This window comes from Ranitomeya imitator, chromosome 2 (genome assembly GCF_032444005.1).
Source record: "Ranitomeya imitator isolate aRanImi1 chromosome 2, aRanImi1.pri, whole genome shotgun sequence".
NCBI lineage: Eukaryota > Metazoa > Chordata > Amphibia > Anura > Dendrobatidae > Ranitomeya > Ranitomeya imitator.
Window position 1 is genome coordinate 524959139 of NC_091283.1, and position 16584 is coordinate 524975722.

Sequence of the window (16584 nt, forward strand, 5' to 3'; positions counted from 1 at the left end):
GCATTGTAGGGAGGTGGTACAGGCACATGGAGGGAACACACACAACTGAAAATCATTTCCTCGTCTTGAGACATTTCCACTGAAGTTGGATCAGCCTGTAACTTCATTTTCCACGTTTTGATTTTGAGCATCATTCCAACTCCAGACCTCCATGGGATATTCATTTTGATTTACATTGATCATTTTTTATGTTTTATTGTTCTCAACACATTCCACTATGTAATGAATAAAGATTTGCAACTGAAATATTTCATTCAGTGATATCTAGGATGTGGTATTTTAGTGTTCCCTTTATTTTTTTGAGCAGTGTATGTACTTGTGTATCTTAAGTATAGACCTATTGAAGATCAAATTCTGGGTCTGAAAGATTTTTTTCCATTCTTGCCACCATCTTGCTTTTAGCGTGATGTTTATGAGCACAAGACAGACTTTCTGTAGCTGAAGAATAGCTGTACCTTGTAGGTTAACACCTTCCTGTACACACATCTGGACAGTTACATCCTGGATCCCTTAATTATTTTTTGCTTTTTTGTTGTGTGCACATTTTTGTCCTCTCCATTCTGCTGTAATCAGTGTATCCTCCCACATAGCCGTGCACATTTCCTGTCTTTCATTTAGCCCGGGTTTGTGGTTATACCTGTGCCTCTTTTATTTGACCCCCTAATGGAGTACTTTCTGCAGTGTTGTGGTGATGTGGTTGCTTTGTGACGACAAATGCTTTGTTTTGAGCCAATTGCTGCTGCAAATAGGTTATTCTACATACAGGATTTAGGGGAACATTGGGTCTCGTTTATTGAAACTGTCTAAGCGAATAATCTGCCCACGTTGCTTATAGGACCCAATCACTTTGCTACTTTAGATTTTTCTAGAACGCTTTCAGAAATGAAAGATTAAGCTCTGATGGGTTTCTGTGAATAACAAGGCTAGATTTTCAGTTCAACTGGTTTGCTAAACGAAGGCCGTTGAAAACTATACCCAAAATGTAATCCTTACTTTAATATACAGCCCCGTCACAATTTTAATTTCACCTACTTATCATCATGGAAGTTATACCAGAAAATAAGGGACTCCTAGCATTGAGCCAAAAAGTTTCTCAGGACCTTGGTATAATGTCCATGTTGGTGCTGCTGGACCAGGGCTGTGGGAACTTTCTTGGCTGACACTTGAATTTTGTCATCCACTCGGCCCCCGCGATGTCATGGCATTGTGGTGGGACTCGCTCGGATAATAATGTCTCATAAGGCTTCATTTTCATGCCAGGGGTAAAAAAATAAGCAATATCAAGGATCGCCCAGGATGTTGATAATGGAGTACCAGCCAAGAAAGTTTGCATTGCCCTGGTCTGCCGGACCAGGGTACTGCATATCTTTATGCCAAGCTCTGATGGCTCCAATTCTGGTACATTAGAGTGTAACCTGATGGAGTCACAAATGTATTGTCAGTGTTCATAATGGCAGGTATACATGGGTTCCCATAAAGAGAGCAAAGTTTATTATGTAACCAGTCGATCAGCTCATTAAAGGGGTTGCATTGCCCTACTTAGTTTTGCATCGTGAGGTTGAGTGGTGCCAATGACTTGCGTTAAGTCCCCACATGCCACATAGGACGTGTGCCGTGATGCCCGCTGCTAGTGTCCAAGCCGATGTGTGATGTCATCTGTACCGCTCCCCTTTAAGACTAAAGCTTGCGGTCACTGAATGTACCCAATCTCTCATTAAAAGGGCCATAGGCAAAATGGCTCTTCTACATGCAGCTTTTGCGCCCCAATAGGGGATGCTTAAAACTAGTTCTACAGACCTGTCCTTCATATTCATACAGCACGCATTTCCTCCCAACTTATAGGCCGGCTTTAGTTATAAATCGAATAGCTCCATGTGACTTGATCATCCATTAACCCCTAAAGTACAATTGCACAGGCAGACTTCTGCCCATAACAAGCTCCAATCTGTGCTCCTTTTAAAGATCCCACTTGTGGGCTGATGCAATCTGCTTTGGGATAAGTGATCACTCATACAATTAGTCAGTCCCAATACAGTTAGGATAGTGTCGGTAGCACATTACCTGTCTGCCGATCAGATGTGCTGCTGATGGCGATATTGGCTCAGCTGCTATGTATACACAGTCCAGTGGTGGTGATATTAGGTGGGCACGTGCAGGCTATCAACGGCCCCTGTAAGCGGGCTTTATATGGCTTCTGCAGTTTGGGTAGCTACGTTGTTATTTAAAGCCTAATGCTGACAACTGTAAATCTGGAATATCAAACTTTGTAGCCTTCAGTACAAGAAGCAATAATGGCAGGAATGCCCGCCGGCTTTATTTCACCATAATGAAATCTTTTACATTAATGGGTATAGTGTTCACTTCCTCTGACATCCTTGTCACACATATCCCTATTCTGCAGCCCATAACTGCTTAATGTCTTTGATGAGATTTCCTTCCAAGGTCTATGTATTAATGCAATCTGTTCTTCAATTCAATTTCAGGGTTCAACTCTGAAAATAATTTCCCAAACCATGTAGTGGAGAAACTGTTAATGCCATGTGGCACATGCCCGAGCCCTGACTCCTGTCCTTTAAATCAAAATTAGCAATCATCCGTGAATGGAGCCGACTGCCTTGATACATAGACATCCCCACTTAATCTCTGTGTACCCCTTCACCTGGCTCTCATGCCTGCCCCCCATGGCCCCTGCATGCCACTAACTGGTTTGATTAGTTATTAATTGGTTTGTGAATTCAGGCTCAATTGCATCATCATCAGCAGATGGCGGATCCGGATCTACTGGAGGAATCGTCTTCGTTGTTGGAGCCCAGCGAGATGGGAAGAGGAGCTCCGCTGAGACTCGGGTTGGTACAGAAGCCTCACCTTCCCCAGATTTTGGTCAATAATCGCATAAATGGTTATGTGGAATCTGAAGGAGTTTTCATGAACTTAAAATTAGTGGCATATTGCTCTGATGTACCAAAAATGTTTGCTTAGGCACCGCATCCCTTTTCCCAGTGGAGACTTGGAGCTTCACTAATAGAGAACGACTGACCATGTTTCCTCTCTGGAGTCGCCCATAATTTACTGTAAAATTGTCTTTACTACAATTTTTGAGGGACTTCAGTGTTTCCCTACATGAAAATATGTTGAAAGGAACCATTCAATCAGCTAAAATTTGACCTGTTTTTGCTGTATTTTTACTGCACGTTGTCAGCTATTCCACAACAAGCCCAAATTATTTAAACCTGACCAGTGTCACTTTATGTAGTAATAACTCTAGAATGCTTCAATATATCTAATTGTTTTTGAGATTTCTTTTCATGACACATTATACTTTATGATAATGGTCAATATGTTTTGAGTTTACTTATAAAAATATCAGAAATTTGACATTTCAAAAAATCAATAATTTTCAAGCTTTGAATATCTCTTTAATCCAGATAATCATATCACATGACAACATTTAAACATGTAGCAATATTTTTTTTTAAGGGAATTTATAAAACCTATTATTATTTTAGGGACCTATTCAGTTTTCAAGTGACTTTGGGCGTCCTATATATTGGAAACTCCCCAAAGGTTATACCATTTTTAAAAACCGCAACCTTCAACGTATTCAAAATTGCTGTCAGGTAGTTTAACGCTTCAGGTACATTTTAGGAATTACCGTATATACTCATGTATAAGTCGACCTGCGTATAATCCGAGTCACCAAATTTTGCCACGAAAAACTGGGAAAACTTATTGACTCGAGTATAAGCCAAGTATGCATTGTCCCCTCATCCCTATCCTTGTATGCATGGCTCCCCATCCCTGTCCTTGTATTCATGGCTCCCCTGTCCTTGTATGCATGGCTCCCCTGTCCTTGTATGCATGGCTCCCCATTCCTGTCCTTGTATGCATTGCTCCCCGTCCCTGTCCTTGTATGCATGGCTGCCCGTCCCTGTCCTTGTATGCATGGCTGCCTGTCCCTGTCCTTGTATGCATGGTTCCCTATCCCTGTATGCATGGCTCCTTATCCCATTTCCTTGTATGCATGACTCCCTATCCCTGTCCTTGTATGCATGGTTCCTATATAAAAAATAATTTAAAAAAAAACAACAAAAAAACAAAACACATCCTACTTACCTTCCCTACGTGCTGTCGCTGCATCTCGTTCCATGCCAGAAACTCTTCCGGCTGAGCAATCACGTGTCCCCGCTCATTAAGGTAATGAATATTCACTCCATGCTTATAGGAGTGGAGAGAAGTGAATATTTATTACCTTAATGACCGGGGGACATGTGATCGTCCGGCCCCAGGAGCTGCTGGCACTGGAACGAGACGCAGTGAGGGCAGGGAAGGGAAGTCGACAGCTGTGGCTGTAACTCTGCGCGCTGTAAGAGAAATGAATATTCACTGCCAGGCCAGCGCAATGAATATTAATTTCTCTTTTATCAGCGGGCACAGGCTCTAGCTTCAGCCGCCGGTTCCTGCCTCTGTGACCCGCTGCTCTCCCTCCCCATCCGTCTTTCTCGGACAATGACTTGTGTATAAGCCAATGGGGGCGTTTTCAGGACAAAAAATGTGCTGAAAACTCGGCTTATACACGAGTATATACGGTATTGCAAAGTGGCATAATAGAAATGAAGAAAAATTATTTTTACCACCAAAATGAAACATCAGGATCACACGATCAAGATTTCAGGGTGTCCATGGGGTTAAAGAGGGAGCCCCCTCACTAGGTTTACCATCTAGATTCTGTAGTCACTTTTGACAGCAGCATTTAAGGGGTTATACGACCATAGTCGGTGCCACCACTGATCGTGGCTGATGCACGTTGTCAGCTATAATATACAGCTGCTGGATCGTCACCTGTTGGGGATGCTAGTCTCTTATATCGCAGGTCAGTAAAAAGACATTGATGGTCACGAAGGGGTTAAAAGGGTTGACTAAGAAAAAAGTATATCAGTAAGTTTGCTGAAGGGAACCTATAGGAAAGGTTTTGCCAACGGAAGAGCTCGATTACCTGATTGGCTTCCTGCAATGCTCAAAGCTGTCCTTCGCCCCAGTTGGTGAATGATTTTATTAAAAATGAATTTTAATGCCTGCTCGCACCGTGTGCCAACACGTTCCTTCCAATGAAGGTGGTGGAGATGCAGAGTAATGTCCCGCTGCCCACTCCTTATTCTGTACTATATGGTTTCATTGATGCCCCTGGCTTGGGATAAGGTACTACATTCACCTTTGTGAGCAGAGTGAGACTAAATGAATCGGCGTATGGCAAAATGACAAATCAGCGCCACTAAGGACACCTTTAAAGTTTGCAAAAGGAGGGCTGTCACAAAGGCAAAAACATTCTGACCACTTCTGTTAAATTCTCCTTTGGGCATTATATATATATTTAGAATCCCTTTAATATTCTTTAACTTTGTACTATTCTCCCTTATGTGTCTCAGGTTTGTGGCCGGTGTGATCAACCGTGAGAGGATTCCCACATTTGAAAGGATGTTGTGGCGAGTTTGTCGGGGTAATGTGTTTCTACGACAGGCCGAAATTGAAAACCCTTTGGAAGATCCAGTGACGGTAAGAAGACTTGTCCAGTAGTTTTCAGATATCGGGACTGTTTCTTGATAGGTGAAATAAATACGCTAGGGCTAAAATAATGGCGTTTGTTCATGCGTACAATAGTTGACTATAAATGGTAGCGCTGGATCTATACATTCAGGGTGTGTGTCTGTTGAGGATGTGCTGTGTGTATATGGGTGTGTACTAGAAATATAAAAAAACTGTCCAGCACTTCCAAACATAAGAAGACAAGTGTGAACAGGTGCGAGCCACTGTATATAACAAATTAAAGCTGCACACTGAAGCGCTATAATATGTAAATATTGAATATATGAAACTCAAGCTGCATTACTGCTGTAGAAAACATGTTAAAAATGAAGGTATATTGCGCACAAATTGGCCAATTCGTGGTCCCAACAAAAGAGTACACCTCGTCAATGACTGTCAGGCTCGCACGAATTGTCCAATTTGTGTGCTAAGTACCTTCATTTTTTACCATGTTTTCTACAGCAGTAATGCAGTTCCAATTTCATATATTAAATATTTACATGTTATAGGGCTTCAGTGTGCAGCTTTAATTTTAGTTATAAAGTGTGTGTGTGTGTGTATGTGATGAGGCCATGCCGTGGTGTGTGGTGAGGCCATGCCGTGGTGTGTGGTGAGGCCATGCCGTGGTGTGTGGTGAGGCCATGCCGTGGTGTGTGGTGAGGCCATGCCGTGGTGTGTGGTGAGGCCATGCCGTGGTGTGTGGTGAGGCCATGCCGTGGTGTGTGGTGAGGCCATGCCGTGGGTTGTGGTGAGGTCATGCCGTGGTGTGTGGTGAGGTCATGCCGTGGTGTGTGGTGAGGCCATGCCGTGGTGTGTGGTGAGGCCATGCCGTGGTGTGTGGTGAGGCCATGCCATGGGTTGTGGTGAGGTCATGCCGTGGTGTGTGGTGAGGTCATGCCGTGGTGTGTGGTGAGGCCATGCCGTGGGTTGTGGTGAGGTCATGCCGTGGTGTGTGTGATGTGGCCACGCTATGTGTGTGTTTGTGATGAACTTTGACATGGGTCATTGATGCAGATATTATTTTCCAATGATCTGACCGTAATGATTTTTTTTAGACTTCCATTATACCAGCCGTGGCCTTTGTGTGTGATATGTCCCTGGTTTGGCAGCCTTTCTCTGTTCATTTTGTTCTTTGTATTGTACTGCCAAGGAAGTGCCTTCAGAATGAGCTCAGTCCCCACTGATTAACAGATTGACTTCCTTAGCCATATCTCCATATCCCACATACAAACACAGGAAGGTCTCATGTCTATCTGCACTACTACAGCTGTTTACAGTGTCCCCCACTTGCTTGTGCTCCCCATTATGCGACCAGTCCAGACAGCTTGTAATTAGCTCTGATTTGAAAGTGGAAATGTCAATTGTTATACTTGTCCTTTAAATCTCTCAGTACATGAAGATAATACTTGTAGTGTGCCCCCTCTGCTGGGGAAATGATGGAGTGAAGGGTCAGATACCAGGGAGAGAGTATCAGCCACAAGCACCAGCTCTTTGTCAAACAACCCTCCTTATCTCAGCTTCCAGTTGACGATCTATGGTGCAGGAGAAGGAGACATACACTATTAAAGAATGTTACATAGCTGACGACTGAGCATACAGTCCCTTGAAAAAGTGTTCACACCCTGTGAGCTTTCCCACATTTTTTTACCCTACACCCACAAACTTAATGTATTTTATTTGGAGTTAGGGATATATCAACACAAAGTAGCAAGTATTTGTGAAGTGTAATGAAAATGATACATGATTTTTTAAATATATAAATCTGAAAGTTGTGACATGCATTTGTATTCAGCCCCCTGTAGTCTGATAGTTTGTAGGACAACCTTTGGCTGCAATTACTGCTGCAAGTCATTTGGGGTATGTCTCTACCAGATTTGCACATTTAGTGGCTGACGTTTTTGCCCATTCCTCTTTACAATCTTGCTCTATCTCAGTGAGATTGGATGGAGGCATCTGTGACCAGCAATCAAGTCTTGCCACAGATTCTCAATGGGACTTAGGTCTGGACTGTGACTGAGCCATTCACACACGAGTATGCTTTGATGTAAACCATCCATTGTGGCTCTGGCAGTAGGTTTAGGGTCGTTGTCCTGCTGGAAGGTGAACCTACACATCAGTCTCAAGTCATCAGCAGCCTCTAAGGTTTTCCTCTAGAATTACCCTGTATTTAGCACCATCCATCTCCCCATCAACTCTGACCAGCTTCCCTGTCCCTGCTGAAGAAAAGCTTCCCCACAGCATCATGCTGCCACCTCCATGTTTGTTGGTGGGGATGTTTTTTCAGCTAGAGCTATTTCGCAGAGAAGAATGGGCAAAAATGTCAGCCTCTAGATGGGCAAAGCTGTACCTCAAAAGAATTGCAGCAGTAATTGCAGAGAAAGGTGGTTCTACAATGTATTGGCTCGGGGACTGAATACAAATGCACGTCACAATTTTCAGACTTTTTCACAAATACTTTTTTTCTTAGTGTTGATATAGCACATAAAATTCCAATAAAATACTTCTAAGTTTGCGAATATATAGTGAAAAACTGTAGAAGAGTTCATGGAGTATGAATACTTTTTCAAGGCACTGTATATGTTTATTTCAATGGAGAGAGTGGCTTACTGCTTGGGGGAAGATCAGGCATGTGGAATCTGGTATGACCAATCTTTCTTTCTTCCAAGTTCTGTGGTTTCCAAGTTTGGTTTACCTTCCTCCAGTGTGTACTGCTAGCTTTAGTCTTGCAGATTTGTTTTACTTCTGTCTGTACTATGGTTCACATTAAAGCACTGAACCTCCTGGCCTGGTGAGTAAGACAAATGTTCTGTGAATGAGTCATAGTGATTAGACTGCTTATCTGCAGAAAACATTTGGTGGGCAGTGCCCATAAGTCAGTGCCAGATCAAAGCTGCCTTTTCCAAGCTTTGGACTTCCTGCCAATGAAAATATGGTCAGTGGCACTTTGCCAAGGTACCTTGCTTAGCTAGCGTATAGCATATGTACTGTGAATTCATCCAACGGTTTTCTTTAAGGTCATTGTGGAGAGTAGTGGAGTTCGGCTACACAATTACATGCTGCTCATTGAATTTACAGAGAATCTGCGGGCAGGATTACAAATCCTCCACCTAAACTATTTAAAAGTGCATGACAATTACAGCAATGTTTTTATGGCCGGTCCGTTCCTCCATTATTGAGAAATCCGTGTTGATATGCAAATGGCTATGGTAGACATAAAGCCTCCGTCACTCCGGCTCTTTTCCAGCCCAGCGCCACCTCCTCCTGCTTGACTAGATGTTTAGTACATGTACCTGCTTTCTGGCCACTTGGTCAGACATGTTGCTGATTTGTCCGTCAGGATATGTGAGGGCAGGTGCAGACGGTCAGTAATCGGCAGCACTTTGGACGTAGCACATGTCCGCTGTGTACAAAGCGCTTCCGGCTTTTGAATGCAACTGATTCTGCATGTGATCACTGAACCGTGCAGAATCGCCACATCCAATACATTGTACAGGTGACCTTTATCTTGTGGGGACTGAGTGTCTCCGCAAGATAAATTGACATGCTGCAGTCTGGAAAGACGCGCCAACTGTCCATCTCCACAGGTAAGCCGCCGGAGTCTCAGGACATATACTGGACATGGGATTTCTTGAAATCCCATCCCCTATGCTGTAATATCTGGACGCTGTGGATGTATGCGTCCAACCCTCAGCGATTACTGACCGTGGGAACATACCCTGAGAGGCTTAATTTTTCTATTGTAACGTATGTATAGCAGGAAGTAAATGTTACTTTTTAACTAACTTTGTCTTGAGAGGGCAGACATTTATCATAAAGGTGCCATTGTTACTAGTTGCAGCTTTCTTGTAGCAGACCACCTATGCAAAGCAATGCTTTTGTCTCCTGGGACTTGTGCTATGAATGATCGGTCACCATTCTTGTGTGTTGTAGCCAATACTTGTATTGCCTCCCAAAAAATAACAATTCTGGAGCATTAGTTTTCAGCATTTGTTTAATTGAGAGTAATTTGACAACTGGGTGTGTGTGTCCCAACCCAGTCTGACATCATCCAATCAGTATGGTCGGTGTCAGACTGTCCATGGATGTCTCTCTCCCTTCCCCCACACAACTGGAAACCCCCATTACTCAATGTATTCCAAATTTTGTACGTGTTATAACAGAGGAACTGCTCAGCATAGAGATCTAAGGAAAGGTGATGAGAATTTGTACTTTGTGGTGAATATAAATTATTTGATACAATCATTATGCCCAGAGAGCTTTTCCTTTACATGATCTCATGTGGTTCCGCTTTACAGGGCGACAGTGTCCACAAGTCTGTATTCATCATCTTCTTCCAAGGAGACCAGCTGAAGAACAGAGTGAAGAAGATCTGTGAAGGGTAACTCCTGCCCATCCAGTAGATTACTGTTTTCTTTATATGCGTTTCTATGTTTAAGATTATAAAACACTAGACAACCAAGATTATATAGGTATTTTTGTCATTAACCAGCAAGTCTCCTTTACATATGCTGTGCCTAGAACTGCAGCTCATCCACATTCAATTGACTACTCTACAAGACCATGCACATAGACCAGATTGGCGCTGTTTCTAGAGCAGATTTGATCCTTTTTTTCATACTCCTAAGCAACTCGTGCAAGGAATATTCCACTGCCAACCGCTCTTAAACCACATTTAAGCATTCTGAATGCTGATGCACTTTTATATTTTAACTAAATTTGGATGACTAATTTCTATGTACTTTATGGTTCAAAACTGTGGCTGCTTTGTATCGGAAACAGTGCCCCTCCTGAGCATGGGCTGTTTCTGATATTGCAATTCTGCCCCCGTGAAGTGAAAAGAGCTGAGCTGCAATACTATGCACAACTTATGGTCGGGTGCTGCTGTGTCTGTTTTTCTAATCCTGGACAAACCCACTAAAGGGTTGTCCCAGTAATAATACCCTTTGCGATGTGCCTTATTAGGGGCTATACACATCGTAGCAGAGGGTCTCTTTCTTGAGTTTCCTTTGAGCCGCAGCAGAGCTCTGCGGAGTATCCATCCATCAGGCCTCTTCTGGTCACTATTCCTCCCACAGATGACTTCCTGCCGGGCCTTACATAAGCCTGTAGCTCTGAATACCTGGCCACGATCCTTTTGCTTTACTGCTGATGTCAGCCTCTTTCCATTTAAAAGTTTTTTTCTTATTTGTTTTGCTTCACAGATTTCGAGCTTCACTTTACCCCTGTCCTGAGACCCCACAGGAGCGCAAAGAGATGGCGGCTGGAGTGAACACAAGGATAGATGATTTGCAGATGGTAAATCTTTAAAGGGGCTGTTTATCCTGTATGTATTGGAATAGATAAATCTTCTACATGAAGAATAGCTAAATATTAGAGTAACTGCAAAGTTTCTTGAAAAATATGGCAGGCAATGTGTGGATGGGTTTACGGTCGTCTGCTGCAGCTCGGTTACAGAGTTCTTCTTTTGGCCCACATTGAATATAAATGTATGCATAACCCCCATCTCCACCAAATATTCACACGCCATTCAGGTAGATAATGAAGAACAACTATAGATTGGGGATTACAGGAAGAAATACAACTCATAATTGCACCTTTCCTCATTTTAGGTTCTTAACCAAACTGAAGATCATCGCCAGCGCGTCCTTCAAGCTGCTGCTAAAACAATCCGAGTCTGGTTTATTAAGGTCAGAAAAATGAAGGCCATTTACCATACACTGAACCTGTGCAACATCGATGTTACACAGAAGTGTCTGATTGCAGAAGTCTGGTGCCCAGTGGCCGATCTGGATTCCATCCAGTTTGCTCTCAGGAGAGGCACAGTGAGTATTATTGTGTCTCTATTCTTAAAGGATTTTTCTTACGAATGAGAGGTGATACATGTCTGATTTTTGGCTTCCCCAAAAATGACTAAAACCAGAGCTGTTCCTCGATAGAGTGGCATGAGCGCTTAGGGCATTGGTGGGGAACTTCAGGGCGGGGGCCGCTTACTGCCCTTGATGGCCTTTTAACCGGCACCAGGCAAGTTCCCCGAGACCGCAGTGCTTGGTCCGGCAACTGTATTTTGACGTCCGTCAGCCATTTAATCTCTTCTTGCTCTGTGAGAACGCGCACTCAGTGTTCACTACTGAACTATCCAAATTAGACAGCAACTTTTTAATTTTTCTGTAAATTTCTGTAATTTTCAGGAGCATAGCGGATCTACGGTCCCTTCCATCCTGAACAGGATGCAGACTAACCAGACCCCACCAACTTACAACAAGACCAACAAGTTCACTTATGGTTTCCAGAATCTTGTCGATGCCTATGGTATTGGCAGTTACCGGGAAATAAATCCAGGTATCTTTTCTAGAACCTGCCATATAATAAATATTATGTATTAATAATTGAATAACAAGATGTCTGACTTACTTTTTTGTTTTTATCTTTTTTCTAGCTCCGTATACAATTATCACTTTTCCCTTCTTGTTTGCTGTGATGTTTGGTGACTTTGGACACGGGATCCTGATGACCCTGTTTGGAGTTTGGATGGTTGTAAGGGAAAGCCGAATTCTCTCACAAAAGACAGACAATGAGGTAATCATCCACAGTTGACCAACGGTAAAGTACTCCATCCTTAAAAGAAATCTATTCTTACAAAACATTTAGCAATCATTTCGTGACTGCAGGCAAAATAAATTCCAATTTGACAGTACAGCAGGCTGAACACATTGAATACTGTCCAAATATTGAATCATATTCGTGTGGCCCTCCGACCACTCGCCATTCCTTTAGTTCCCTGCTTTCTTGCAGCACGTCCCAAGTCCCCATCTGGGCGCTGATGAATTCACAAGAATATCCTATGCACCAAGGAAATCCCATAGCCAATTATGTATTAATCAGAGCACAAAATCAGGCAGAAAGAAGCAACTTTTTAGCCTTTATCAAGCCAAAATGTAAAAAAAAGAAAAACCAGTGCTGACAAAGGCCGAAACCTTACTTTTTTTCCCCTGATTCTGTGCGCTGATGAAGAATTGGTTAAAAAAAGGAACTTTCTTTGCTTACACCCCTTGGGACTAATGCTGTGTCTCCGCCGCTGCCTCGGTCTCTTATTTGGCTGCAGCAGTGACACTATGTCGACAGTGCTGCAGCCAATCATTGAGCTCAGTGACCTCTGCAAAATGTCTGAACTTAGTTACTAGCTGCAGTGCTGTTAATGTGAAGTCTGCTCTACAGCAAAAAGAAACAGACCGTGGCAGCATATGATCATTGCAATTCCGTCCTACAGACATGAATAGAGCTGAAATACCATGCACAGCTGATGGTTAGGGGGTGGCGCAGTTTCTCTAGTCCTGTACAACTCCGTTTTAAATATATGGATTTAACCCCTTCATGACCTATGACATTTATATACATCATAGGTCATGTATCCTCCTTTGATTCTGGCACTGAGCCTGCATCTTTTCCGGCACATGACAACTGATTTGGTCATCTGTCATGTGCCCCTAACAGCCATGGGTGGAATCGCAATCCACTCGCTGCTGTTAACTAGTTAAATGCCCCGTCAAGTTTTGACAGCAGCATTTAACTTGCGCTTACCGTAAGCGCGTCAGTAACTCCACCCATCAGTGCCTTTGTCACATGATCACTGTCGCTGATGGGTTGGCATGACAACCCGGGGTCTGCAGGTGATCCCTGTGGTTGTCATTGCCGATCTGCTATGAGCACCGACCTGTGGCCGGCGTTCATAGCAGATGATCATTTTAGCTACACATAGCAAGGCTAAAGCCCTTATATGTGTAGCACAAGTGATGATCGCAGCTTCAGGTCTCCTAAGGATACTATTGAAGCCAGTAAAAAGTAAAAATATAAAAAAAAATGAAAGTTCAAATCATCTTCAAAATAAAACATTAAAAACAAAATTAACAATACACATAATTGGTATCACTGCATCTAAAAATGTCCGATCTATCAAAATATAAAAAGAATCTGATCGGTAAACTGCATAACGATTAAAAAAATCAAAACAGCAGAATTATGTTTATTTTGGTTGCCGAAACATTGCAATAAAATGCAATAACGGTATCAAAACATTGTATCTACCAAAAAATGGTATCAATAAAAACATCAGCTTGGTGTTCAAAAAATAAGCCCTCACCCAATCTCAGATCCTGAAAAATGGAGACGCTATGGATCTCGGAAAATTGCGTCAGTTGTTTTTTTTTTTTTTTTTTTACAAACTTTGGAATTTTTTTCACCACTTTAATAAAAAGGAGCCTATACATGTTTGGTGTCTATGAACTTGTAATGACCTGGAGAATCCTAATGGCAGGTCAATTTTGGCATTTGGTGAAAAAAAACAACCCAAAAAGCAATTGTGGAATGGCACTTTTTTGCAATTTCACCGCACTTTGATTTTGTCCCATTTTCCAGTAGATAATATGGTAAAACCAATGCTGTCGTTCAAAAGTACATCTCGTTCTGCAAAACACAAGCCGTCACACGGCCATATTAACCCCTTCATGACCCAGCCTATTTTGACCTTAAAGACCTTGCCGTTTTTTGCAATTCTGACCAGTGTCCCTTTATGAGGTAATAACTCAGGAACGCTTCAATGGATCCTAGCGGTTCTGAGATTGTTTTTTCATGACATATTGGGCTTCATGTTAGTGGTAAATTTAGGTCAATAAATTCTGCGCTTATTTGTGATAAAAACGGAAATTTGGCGAAAATTTTGAAAATTTCGCAATTTTCACATTTTGAATTTTTATTCTGTTAAACCAGAGAGATATGTGACACAAAATAGTTAATAAATAACATTTCCCACATGTTTACTTTACATCAGCACAATTTTGGAAACAAAATTTTTTTTTTGTTAGGAAGTTATAAGGGTTAAAATTTGACCAGCGATTTGTCATTTTTACAATGAAATTTACAAAACCATTTTTTTTAGGGACCACCTCACATTTGAAGTCAGTTTGAGGGGTCTATATGGCTGAAAATACCCAAAAGTGACACCATTCTAAAAACTGCACCCCTCAAGGTACTCAAAACCACATTCAAGAAGTTTATTAACCCTTCAGGTGCTTCACAGCAGCAGAAGCAACATGGAAGGAAAAAATGAACATTTAACTTTTTAGTCACAAAAATTATCTTTTAGCAACAATTTTTTTATTTTCCCAATGGTAAAAGGAGAAACTGAACCACAAAAGTTGTTGTCCAATTTGTCCTGAGTACGCTGATAACTCATATGTGGGGGTAAACCACTGTTTGGGCGCACGGCAGGGCTTGGAAGGGAAGGAGCGCCATTTGACTTTTTGAATGAAAAATTATTTCCATCGTTAGCAGACACCATGTCGCGTTTGGATAGCTCCTGTGTGCCTAAACATTGGCGCTCCCCCACAAGTGACCCCATTTTGGAAACTAGACCCCCCAAGTAACTTATTTAGATGCCTAGTGAGCACTTTAAACCCTCAGGTGCTTCACAAATTGATCTGTAAAAATGAAAAAGTACTTTTTTTTCACAAAAAAATTCTTTTCGCCTCAATTTTTTCATTTTCACATGGGCAGTAGGATAAAATGGATCATAAAATTTGTTGGGCAATTTCTCCCGAGTACGCCGATACCTCATATGTGGGGGTAAACCACTGTTTGGGCACTCAGCAGGGCTCGGAAGGGAAGGCGCGCCATTTGACTTTTTGAATGGAAAATTAGCTCCAATTGTTAGCGGACACCATGTCGCGTTTGGAGAGCCCCTGTGTGCCTAAACATTGAAGCTCCCCCACAAGTGACCCCATTTTGGAAACTAGACCCCCCAAGGAACTTATCTAGATGCATATTGAGCACTTTAAACCCCCAGGTGCTTCACAGAAGTTTATAACGCAGAGCCATGAAAATAAAAAATAATTTTTCTTTCCTCAAAAATGATTTTTTTAGCCTGGAATTTCCTATTTTGCCAAGGATAATAGGAGAAATTGGACCCCAAATATTGTTCTCCAGTTTGTCCTGAGTACGCTGATACCCCATATGTGGGGGTAAACCACTGTTTGGGCACATGCCGAGGCTCGGAAGTGAAGTAGTGACGTTTTGAAATGCAGACTTTGATGGAATGCTCTGTGGGCGTCACGTTGCGTTTGCAGAGCCCCTGATGTGGCTTAACAGTAGAAACCCCCCACAAGTGACCCCATTTTGGAAACTAGACCCCGAAAGGAACTTATCTAGATGTGTGGTGAGCACTTTGAACGCCATTTGGCTTTTTAAATGGAAAATTAGCTCCAATCATTAGCGGACACCATGTCACGTTTGGAGAGCCCCTGTGTGCCTAAACATTGGAGATCCCCCAGAAATGACCCCATTTTGGAAACTAGACCCCCAAAGGAACTAATCTAGATGTGTAGTGAGGACTTTGAACCCCCAAGTGCTTCACAGAAGTTTATAACGCAGAGCCATGAATTAAAAAAAAAAAAAATTATTTTCTCAAAAATGATCTTTTAGCCTGCAATTTTTTATTTTCCCAAGGGTAACAGGAGAAATTTGACCCCAAAAGTTGTTGTCCAGTTTCTCCTGAGTACGCTGATACCCCATATGTGGGGGTAAACCACTGTTTGGGCACATGCCGAGGCTCGGAAGTGAAGTAGTGACGTTTTGAAATGCAGACTTTGATGGAATGCTCTGTGGGCGTCACGTTGCGTTTGCAGAGCCCCTGATGTGGCTTAACAGTAGAAACCCCCCACAAGTGACCCCATTTTGGAAACTAGACCCCCAAAGGAACTTATCTAGATGTGTGGTGAGCACTTTGAACCCCCAAGTGCTTCATAGAAGTTTATAATGCAGAGCCGTGAAAATAATAAATACGTTTTCTTTCCTCAAAAATAATTATTTAGCCCAGAATTTTTTATTTTCCTAAGGGTAACAGGAGAAATTGGACCCCAATAGTTGTTGTCCAGTTTCTCCTGAGTACGCTGATACCCCATGTGTGGGGGTAAACCACTGTTTGGGCACACGTCGGGGCTCAGAAGGGAAGTA

The 16584-nt window shown here is 42.4% G+C and overlaps 1 protein-coding gene across 7 annotated transcripts in view; it reads left to right on the forward strand.

The window, feature by feature from the left end:
- Positions 1–16584, forward strand: part of ATP6V0A1 (ATPase H+ transporting V0 subunit a1) — a 136650-nt gene that overhangs the window by 83956 nt on the left and 36110 nt on the right. For 4 of the 7 annotated variants that reach the window (XM_069751817.1, XM_069751819.1, XM_069751823.1 and 1 more), the window contains exons 6-12: positions 2740–2846; positions 5424–5550; positions 9876–9958; positions 10782–10875; positions 11190–11402; positions 11769–11919; positions 12017–12156. In XM_069751817.1, coding sequence (XP_069607918.1) covers positions 2740–2846; positions 5424–5550; positions 9876–9958; positions 10782–10875; positions 11190–11402; positions 11769–11919; positions 12017–12156 — 915 coding nt within the window. The remainder of the gene's footprint in view (positions 1–2739; positions 2847–5423; positions 5551–9875; positions 9959–10781; positions 10876–11189; positions 11403–11768; positions 11920–12016; positions 12157–16584) is intronic. The other 3 variants (XM_069751820.1, XM_069751822.1, XM_069751821.1) reach the window with 1 other exon arrangement.